Source organism: Acanthochromis polyacanthus, chromosome 6 (assembly GCF_021347895.1).
Source record: "Acanthochromis polyacanthus isolate Apoly-LR-REF ecotype Palm Island chromosome 6, KAUST_Apoly_ChrSc, whole genome shotgun sequence".
Classification (NCBI taxonomy): Eukaryota; Metazoa; Chordata; class Actinopteri; family Pomacentridae; genus Acanthochromis; species Acanthochromis polyacanthus.
In genome coordinates, this window is record NC_067118.1 from 20,600,209 (window position 1) to 20,611,267 (window position 11,059).

Genomic DNA, 11,059 nt, shown 5'->3' on the forward strand with positions numbered 1-11,059 from the left:
AAATTCCAGTCTTGGAACATGAGTGTGGGGATCACTCCATTAATGTGGATTAGGGCTGCTAATCTCTATCTGTTCATTGCTTTGCTTGACAACCGTTCATCCGATTGGTTTCAGACATAAATTCTGAGCTGCATGCAGATGTGTGCAGACTCAGGGAGATGACGAAATTTATGTCACGCAGATCCTCCTAAACTGTTGCTTACTTGCAGGTATGGAAAGAATAATGCTGGCCTTAGACTCTCTGCACTTCCTTGGGTTCCTAGCAGCACACCCACCAAGTGTGACGAAGTTTGAATGAACAGTCGTCAAGAAAACCGAAGAACAGACAGACAAACAGACAGAAATTCCTTAGCCTTTAGCCAGTTATCTATTGTGGATTTGTGCTTTAGCTCCACCCACCAATGTTTAACACAGTCAGTCAGATTATTTTTGCCTCATGAACTGCTATACAGTAGTAAATAGTTAAGGGTGGCCAAACGAGCCCATGATAGAGGACACAAGGATGAATGTGAGAGCAGTAAGTGGTAGCGGTAGAGGTGTATGTTTGGAGTGTTCATATATGTGGGCATCTATTTATGCACATTCCTCTCTAGTTCTGGACTGGTAGGTCCGGCTGATGGCTGTCATACAAAAAGGCCATCTCGGGACGTGGCCCACTTTTGCTCTACAGTGCTGCTGCTGCTGAAGTGTCAGTGTGATGGATTTAAAACCAAACACAACTAAAAACAGTTCTATTCAAGACTTCTCAGGACATAAAACAAAGTTTAACATATTTCTGTCGCCATCATCTCGCTGCCATTAATCTTCATGACACACATCATAATTAACTTGTTATTGCCACACAAGCATTTAATATTTTATGCTCATACTACTATCAGAAACATTTATATTTCTGGCCACATCTCTCTGCAATGTAGAATCTATTTGTTTTCCTCTATATTATCCTAAGGCATTGACGTCTTCACACACCTCACTCTCTCTGCCTTCCTTCCTTTCTTTCGCTTTCATCTCGAAACCACTTATTAAATTACCTGTCTACATTTATCCCAAGGTTCTCTGCTCTCTACTGCATCTAAATCTGATTTAAAAATCTCAGAAAGGTGGGATGTTACACAAGGCTCCATCTGCTAATCAGAAAACAGCACTGTGAACGACGGCAGCTAAGAACATTTCCATACATCCATCAGTCCATTGAAACATCCATCAATCCACCCATTCATCCATCTTATGGTTATCTGTCAGTCTTTTAGGAATTCCATCTTCCCATCCTCTCTGTGACAAAAATGACCAAATCCTACAAATTTACCTACCAAACATGTTTTTTCTAATTTCAACAAATAAAATGTGCTTGACTGCGGTCAGCCTAAGTGATGAGGAAGGTAAACCAGTCTGACTGGCAAATATCCAATATTTAATAAAAGGCCAATGTCAGCCTGACCCTAATTTCTGCTGGTGTAAAGAACTTATGTCAGCTGAGACTATTCTCACAGCAGCAGGTAAAGTCAATCTCTGCCTTCTTCTACTGTCCACCCATTAGTCATATGTCTGTACATACAGCATGTGCCCCATTCATTAATGCCACAACAAGTGGTGTATGTGACATCACACAATGACCCAAACCATTCGTCGGGCTGGGGATCGAATCTCAAAGCTTCTTATGTTCTGATATTGCATGGAAATCTGTCTCGGATAAAAAATTTGCATAGAATGCTTTCTAAGATTTACTTTAACAATTCAAATCCAAATTTATCTAATTAAATAACTATTTGACCTTATAGTTCATGGCTCATGCTTCAGCTCAGTCGAATTTACATCTGCACTGGATGGTATGCCCAGCACCAACATCCTGTGTCAGTGCAGGGCATAATAATCCCAACTAGCTTTGAGTAGCAAAGGTTGTTAACAGGTGAGTCTTTAATATACAGTAAACTGAAGTACGTCCAACTACATTTACCTTAGTATCAGCCACAATAACAACATTCTGCTGAACTGAAGCAAGAAGTGTTTCAGTTTCCTAACCTTAAACATACCAAAGCCAATTGTCAATTTGCTATAAACACAATATCTCTATAATCTTAACATACTGAAGTTGCAGTGCACAAAAATTGTGGTTACAATTATAAAAACACTCATATGAGCAAAAATGAGCACAAAACGTTATCTGGGATTTTGTAGTATCAGCAGTATCAATGTTTATGGCAGGTGATTTACATTTGTAGGATTTGTGCCTCTTAAAGTTATAACGAAGAGTATTGTTTTGGTATTAGTGCAGAGTCTAATCTATAATATTGACACTAGTAACCATACATGACATATGGTACTTAACTCATCTGCCACCCAAACTTTCAAAAACAAAAATCATACTTGTATAAGGTCCATAACGATTCCAGCAGAAACCATTCCAAGTCCTGAGACCAGGTACGGCACTATAACCTGTGCAGCAATGAGCCAAGAGCTCTCTGGCAGGAAACCATGTTCTGATCGAGTCAGCTTCCACGTCACGCCACGTAACTTCTTGCCCTGGTAACGCAGTTCCAGCTCCAGATGAGTCACCACCATCTTGAATAAGGGGTTACTTTAAGAACTTAGTTCAATGTATAGTTATCCCATGGTGACTGTGAATTCAATCCAAATAAAAGCAAAAAAATCAGCTTCTGTTATGTCCAAAAAGCCTGACTTGTGTTTCACCAGAAGTAACCAGGGTGAGCACTGAAGAAGAAACCAATCAATGCTGTTGTCCTTGATTTAAACAAGCAAAGGGCAAATGTTTCAAGCACTCACGAAGGCCACTCTTCAAGAGAGACTGGATTTATGAAGGCATTGTTGTTCCACTCTCGAGGGCTTACAAAAATATGACAGCCATTACTTGAATCATTCTCGGCAATACAAAAGTAACACAATCAGCTTTTTACAATTATGATCAAAGAAAACTGAAGATATAAGCAATCAGCTGCTGCTTTGTCTTCAGATGCTCAGAAGTGGAAATCTAGTCAAGCAAGTCAGATACTTGTGACTTTTCCATGTCTTTAAATAAAATACTTCTTTTTCAAAGCAAAAATCAAAATTGAAGGCTTTAACTCTGACTTGAGGGCAATGGAGCGAGGCATCTTTGGCCCAGTAGTGAGTCAGCAGTGGTGAGATATTTGTCAGCACCACTGGGGAACACAATCATTAACACCATTTCTGATTCATAGGTCACAATGTTCTACAAGCACAGATGCTCTGCATCTGCAGTCAAAGTATTACAATAAGATTTTTGATAAAGAATTGCTAAGATGACTCGAACATCCACATACAGGTTAAAGAGAGTGAACTTGGACCAATAGAGAGTTCAGACTTCAAGGAGTCCTGATTAAGTCCATTTGCCTAAGAGACCTCTAGAATCAATGTGATTTAGTTCTAAGTCCTTTTAGTTGAGTTTAGGGTTTGTTTAATGTAATCCATTTGATCCAGTCTGAAATCCACTTGACCTCCAAAGTAAAGGCTCAGCTGTATCCTACAAATGACAGCAGTTCTTGCCGTCACGGCTCAGTGAGTGATGGGAGCCAAAAGATGGAAAATAGTCCAAAAGGTCTCGAGAGTCAGGAACAGCAGGAAGCCCTTATGGCTGTACAAGTCCAGCCCATTATCTCTTTAGGCAATCTCACAGTGAGGGTTAAAAGAGAAAACAAAAAGAGCTCCTTGATGTTAATAAGAGATCCACTGACAAGATGCAGCAGCCGGCTTCTGGCAGGCTCAAGTGTTCCTCTCCTCCTGTCAGCATCAGCGTAGTCCTGCTCCCTCCACTCAGCTCTGCTGTGACGTAGCACAGAAAGAGGCAGGGTTGTCTGCGCTGTGCAAACTCATGAGGGAAACAACCGGCTTACTGCCTCGCACTCTCCCTCTCGCTTTTTCTTGCTGCGTGTCTGCCACTCATCCTCCCTCCTTCTTGCCATGTGACATCCCACTTTCTACGTCGGACGGTCTCGGTGCGTTTCTCCCTCTCTCGTCCCTCTTTTTCTATTCTCGCTCTCTGTATCGTGACTCATTCTTTCTCTCCATCCATTCCTTTCATCTCTACCTCCGGTTCACATGCTATACTTGCACGGCGATCCTGTAATGTATCTCCTTCTGTAGCATCACATGTAAGACCAAGCAATGCTGTACAACACAGAACTGTTTCAAAGAAGCCCAGATGAACTATAATAGCAGTTTCAAAGTATAATTTAGGTCACAATAATTTATAAATCACTTTTCTCTTCATCCTTTTCTCTTATAACACTACTACTTTCTTTATTCAATGGCACAGATGGCTACTTTGTAAGTAAATATCCATTTCATTTTGGAATCTTAATTGATTTTTAGTTTTTTGACATTCACTTAGTCAGCAATTAACTGAGTTGACATTTACTTTCTCTCTCAGAATAATCAAGGTGAACTATAAAAGGTATTGGAGCAACTTAATATTGCATTGTCAAAAAGAATAGGAACAAGTGAAATGAGAATTGTCTAAATTAAAGTAGCAGTGGCCAAAATATACTGACATCATTTGCCACCGGGGATGCCAGTTCAATTCGGAATGACATTTCCGAAGTCCAGTGTTCCCTGGAAGTAAAACAGTTTACTCATGTTGACATACTGGCCTTCTAGGAACAAACATTCTAGATGGCTTACTCCACCTAGGACCCTTTGACAGTGCTATTTCAAGTTCACAGGATGGCTGTGTCCTCAGTGTTGACATAAAGACAGAAAGATGGCGTTACTTTGGCAGCATTCATAAAACCTTTAATTAACCTTTTATAGTCAGCAGTGGAGTTTCAGCTTTGGAAATGCACAATGGCTGTGTGGCTCAGAATGTGATCTAATCAATTCATCCATCCATTCATCCATCCATCATCTATACCCCACTTTATCTTCTGTAGGGTCGAGGAGCCTGGGGTCTATCCCAGGGATTCAGGGTGAAGGTACAGAAGATTAACAAGATTAAGAACTATCACAGGACTACACAGAGAGACAGACAACTAAGAACACTCATATTCACACCTACGGACCATTTAGAATCACAAACTAACCTCATCATATCATATCTTTGTAGGAAGAAGCCAGAGAACCCAGTGAGAACCCATGCAGGCACAGAGAGATCAAGATTTGACTCCAGAGCCTTCCAGATGTGAGGCGACAGTGCAAAGCACTGCATCACTGTGCCCACCCCTCACCGGCTCTTGTAACTTTTAATTCAAGTCAAACCATGTGGCAATAACTTTGTAGTTTGTATTTACACTAATAACAGTTCACACTTTAAATCATTCTCCCTCATACAATGTGCATGTGTTTTTTCAGTCACCACAACAACAACATAACAGCAACAACGATGGTTTACAATCAAGCGTGACAGTTGACTAAGGAAAAGGACATTTGAAAAGGCACACAATTTCATCATGTCATCACCATGGACGTAACACTGGACCACAGACACCATGTCTTTGACTTTTCTCTGCTGTCTACACATCTATAGCAGGCTGGCCACCAATCGTAAAGTAAATGGTTTGACCCAATCATCCCTCTGAGTCTATCCGACTACCAACACCCTTAGATCTCATTTTACCCCCTCATCCCCAATTTACAGAAGATATCATGTGCACATTACTTTGGTGTGAAAATGATTTACAGTTTTGGAGTTCAGGAGTGATTTAAGCTCCCCATGTCCTTTTCAGTCCAACTGATACTTCCAAGGAAGTGTCACAGACATATTAGCATCATTGTTCCGTAATGCAGTTTAACTTTGTCAAAACTGTGTGAGCTATAAATTGGAAGCTAATGATCAAAAGCTGAAAAAGCCAGTTGGCACAAGTGGAATGGAGGATTTAGCATGTAGGATGGAAGCTACCAGTATGACATCAGCACGTGGTAGTTTAGACAAGATCAACCACCACCACCACAGGCTACAGTAACAACCCAAATTTCTGACAGCGTCGTGTTCTCGTCTTCATCTCCCTCCGATTCTGATAGGCTACTCTGCATGTCCTTGTACGTCCCCTGTGCTTTGGGACACAGCTCTCTGCCAAGCTCATGACTAATCATCCTCCATCACACGCAGGAGGGTAACAGATACCGTAGAGTGGAGGATATACTGATGAGCAACAGATGGAATGAAGGGAAAAAGCCATATTAGGAGAGACGTGTATTTATCAGTGGAGGACTGAGGGGAAGAAAGAGACACCGGCTCATCATAAAGCAGACAGCGGTGTGTCTGATTTCCTTCTGTCCAGCTGGCTGCGGCCCAAATGCTAGGGACGTCTGGCACAGGATAAAGGTACAACTAGCCCACACACACAGGTATCCACTACGCAGCAATGTAAAGGGCATTACAAAAGGAAGACACAGACGACTCACCTGACACACGAATTAACTTGCATTTTTCAAACGCACTATGTGCTGCAAATATTCATCCATCAGGTTGTGGCAGGTAATATAGAGAACATCAATATCTCAAATCACACTTAAACCACGATGTATTTTTCACCTGTACCATCTAAAAAAAAAAGAGCCTGTGCTGCATTTTTCCTGTCTACGTCAGAAGTGGTAATGTGTAGGTTAACTTTTGCCTGCTTTTAAATAAACATTAAAGAGTTTCACATAATGATGTCTGGAATTAAGGACTGCACAAACTAAAAGAAAATGAAAATCTTTCTTCCACAGCAGGCTGATGAAGAACACTATTAGCAGTCACGGTAGGGTTTATCAGATCAGGTTTCCCATAGTAACAGTTGTACTGAATGACCACAATGCCTTGTGATGGGAGTTCTAAAGTGTCTTTGTAAAGTATTTGCTCATCTAAACTTACAATACATTGCTGAAGTTCACTTGGTTTTGAAAGCATTTATATTGAAGCTGCAAGTATTTGAATTTAGTATTAAATAGGGCTGCTTCACAACAGTCAACCAAACGTTAGTTGATGACAAGTCGACTAAGTGCTTTCTTTGAATGTGCACAGGTGTAAACTAACCATGACGTCACCCGTTGGTTTCAACGCCGAGAAAATGAAGCCTGGATTTTGCTACTTCCTGGTCGCCGTTTTGGATTTTTTGGAGCCAGTGACGTAAAAAGCGTCATCAAACAGACTGGACCGGAGAGCAACTAGGGGCAGGATTGGCTGAAGACTCTCTTATCCCGCCCACATTTTACCGCAGAGGCTTCTGTTGCTGTCTATCAAGTATAGCCACGCCCCCTGGCTCCGCCAAATGCAACGATTTATTTAAAATTCAGTATTGATTTATTTTAAGATCGGCCACCTGATCTCTCATTTTGACCATGAAAACTAACGGGAAAAAAATCCTGAGCTGTAGAAAATCAGTCTATCAAATTTTATTTTTTTCCAAAAATGAATTGGGGTCTATGGAGAAAAACCTGAGCGGACGGCGTGATATTGCAAGTTTTTGACACTTCCGGGTGGGCTTCAATTCTGGAGCCAGATGCTACGTCCACTATATATACAGTCTATGATGTGCACCCCAAGTGGCAGGTGCACAGACAGAGCAGGTAAAGAGACAGACGAGGCTAGTAAGACCTTTATGGATTTTTCATAATCCACTAGACAACCGATGAAGCAGCCAAGTTTCTCTCTTTGACATGGGAGCAGAGCAGGCCAGCAACTGACTGATGGCGGCATCAAGGTCCTATCATTTCTGTCTTAATTTATAGTGGATGAGGTGCATGCTGGCTGCGCTTTGTTGGGCTGAAGCAAACTGTACGATTATTAACAAAATGTTTAGCGTCCTTGCTGCTTTTTCCAGCAGATTCAGAATCACTGCTGCTCATTGTGGATGTGCAGGTAATATTCATATGTTAAAGGCTCATTATTAGCTGTGACTTTGAATTTGTATGTAACACAGCACGGATATTTGTAAAAATATGAATATGAACATTATCAAGCTGATGCCATTTTGTTTTTCTGTTCACATTTTCAGTGTGTTAATGACCATAAAATTATGTAACACCGCTGCCTCGAAAGCAGACCCAAGGCTGCGCACTCACCTGCACACTGTCCAGCACCATGCCGGCCATCACCATGCCCATCCCAGCCAGCAGGTATGGGAAAAGCACCTGAAGACAGATAGCTAGGGACGACTCCTCCTCCAACTTGGCAACAGGCACTTTGGGTCTCTCCTCCACGTGCTTTTTCGGAGGAGGCTGGGGGACAGCGGGTAAGATGAGGTCATCCTGTCCGTCTAAGGTGTCTCCCAGGCTTGCACCAGGACTCCCACCAGGGCTCTTTCCCTTAGAGCGGGACTTCTTGTTCTTTTTCCTCTGGCGGCTCTGTTGTGGTGGTTTATCTTCACCGGGCATGGCTGTGTCAAGTAAGGCAGCGTTCACTTAACTTGGAGGACACAGAATGGTGGGTCTGGTGTTGCTTTCTCACACCTCTTTTCCTAATGTAGGTATGGAATCTGTGAAGGGACAAAAAGCACTGAAAAGTTATTACTCAAATCAAAAACAAAAGTGAATTAAGACCAATAAATAGTTGAGACTGTCTGAACAAACAATTATAAAGCTTTACAATCCTACTTTAAACTCTGACAAGCCATTGCTTCCTTTACTTGAAATAAACTTAAATATATACTGTGCGACCAAGTTGCAGCTTCTGGTTCTGGCAAACATTCGCCTTTCATTTAAAATACTTTGGCTACTCTTGTGCTGATTTAAACTGTGAAGTTGCCGGTAGATGTGTGTGTAAACCAATGTTACCTTAATGAATGTTTAAAGGTGTGCCAAAACCCTACAAAAGTTGCAAAACTGAAGAGCTCAAAAATAAAATCAGCTAATGAAAAAAAAAAAAAAAGGAAGACACAGGTAAGCTTTAAATTTGGCTTTTTGGACACAAAATACAAGTATTTTAAGCTATTACAATTGTGTTTTTAACATATTTATTCTCAGCTTTACATTACTACTGCCTCACTCACTATTTTACATTTTCTTTGAACCAGTTTTTGCAAATGTGCCAAACTCTTCATGCAAGGAGACAAGCTGCTTTTGTAAGTTGTCACCTTTGCAACAAACTGTAGTGTTGCTGCATACAGAAATCAAAGAGTGACAATTTCAGACACAAATAAAAATACATCTTCTTACTATCATGACAGAATCCAGGTGAGCAGCATTTTTACTTGATTATGCATCGTTTTGTACCACAACACAGCAAGTTGTAACTGTCTAAGTGAAAGCACCATTACACTACAACATTACTTCTTCTGGACAATTGTGAATGGTGGTCACCAAAAAAAAAAATGCACCGATATTCGTCTCTGTAAATCAGAAAATTAGTAACACTAACTGTAGAGAATGCTGCTTTTTAGTCATAAGACTAAAAAGGTTGATCACATCACTCCAGTTTTGAGGTCTTTGCATTGGCTTCCGGTCTCTCAGAGGTCAGGCTTTAAAAAGCTTTTGTTTGTTTATAAAGCTCTGAATTGTTTAGGGATCAAGTAAATTAGTGAACTCCTTTTACAATATGAACCACCCAGATCACTCAGGTAATCCGGTACAGGTCTCCTCTATGTCCCCAAAGTCAAGACCAAAAATGGAGAGGCAGTTTTCAGTTTTTATGCTCCACACATCTGGAACAAACTTCCAGAAAACTGCAGGTCTGCTGAAACTATCAGCTCCTTTAAATCGAGATTAAAGACCTATTTATTTCCTGTTACCTTTAATTATTGACTGCTTTAATGCCAGCAGTGCACTATTACTCTTAACACGGCATCGTTACTTTTAAAGTGATTTTATTTGATCTTTTTTCATCATCATTTCTTTGTTTTTATCATCATAAAATTTCATTTTGATTTTATTGCATAAATAATGTTTTTTTCAATGATTTAATGCATGCTTTTAATGTCTACCCATTCAATCATCTCTGTAATCCATTTATTTGCCATTGTAAAGCACTCTGAATTGCCTAGTGCCTGAATTGTGCTATATAAATGAACTTGCCTTGCCTAAAATAAGAAAGCATTATATAAAACATGGGATTCCGAACTCTCACATTGACTTAGTTGAATTAGCCTCTGTTCTACAGAAGCACAAAGAATCCCTGAAATTCAGTTATAGCTTTTAGTTGTTGTGTACCCCCCACAAAATATTCAGTGTTGCTAAGTTCATCCCTATGCGACATTTCTGTAGTATGGAGTAAGAAAGTATGCTGTCCACGATAATGATACACCCATTTGTTTATCTAGTAGGAGGCATATATCAATAAAAAAATTACTCTCAGCACTTCACATTGATTCTTACTCTATTTAAAAACACACACGTGACTAGTTCTATTCTGCACTCATTAAAAATGTTAACTTTACATTAGTACAGTTAGCACGAGTCCACTCAGCTGTCGTTCCTCTGTGGATGTGATTTGATTCATTTCTTCTAACAGACGAGATTTATGAGTAACGTCATGCTGCTGAGGTTTAAAAAGCGAAATTAAAACGTTCATATACACACATAGTCGCCTCGAAGTCCTGGTAGTCTACTAAAATGTCCGAATTCATCTGTAGCTCCCGGAATAATGACATAAACGAGTGTAAAAATCTTCTGTTGACATGAATTCCTTCACTGGAAGCTGCCATGTGTATATCCCATAATATAGCCGCTGTGGTAACCACGGAAACACCACTGGGCGCTCTCTGATTGGATAAACACCGGAGTAAAATAGTATCACCGTGTAGCCCCGCCCACTCTGTGGAGAGACTGAGCAGCTGCTCCAGTCTGGGAAATAATAGAAAGTTTCTGTATTTCAGTTCAACTTGTGTTTAAATTAAATTTACTAATAAAAATACTAATACAAACTAAACACATGAGGTAGGGAGGTAAAAAAAAAAAAAATTGCACTGTAGATAGTATGACAAAGTCATATCTTCCAGAAAATCAAACAGAAATAAATATCTTGTGAAGATCCCTGTTAGTCATGGATCCCAAGATAAAAATCTTTGCTAGCTGGAACCACAGGGAACAAAAAGAAGTGAAATTACCGGTGACTGAGACATGTATAAATCTAAAACATTTATAACTACCTAAACTAAATAGCCACAGCTGCTGC

The 11,059-nt window shown here is 40.3% G+C and overlaps 1 protein-coding gene across 2 annotated transcripts in view; it reads right to left on the reverse strand.

The window, feature by feature from the left end:
• The window catches only part of LOC110950921 (solute carrier family 41 member 3-like), a 34,948-nt gene extending 24,244 nt beyond the window's left edge, over positions 1 to 10,704 (reverse strand). Inside the window, exons 1-2 of one of the 2 annotated variants that reach the window (XM_022193778.2) lie at positions 10,465 to 10,704; positions 8,014 to 8,426 (exon numbers count right to left, since the gene is read on the reverse strand). In XM_022193778.2, coding sequence (XP_022049470.2) covers positions 8,014 to 8,325 — 312 coding nt within the window. In that variant the 5' untranslated portion in view covers positions 8,326 to 8,426; positions 10,465 to 10,704. Of the gene's footprint in view, positions 1 to 2,364; positions 4,178 to 8,013; positions 8,427 to 10,464 lie in introns of those variants that run through there. The other variant, XM_022193780.2, reaches the window with a different exon arrangement.
• Positions 10,705 to 11,059: the final 355 nt, after the last annotated feature.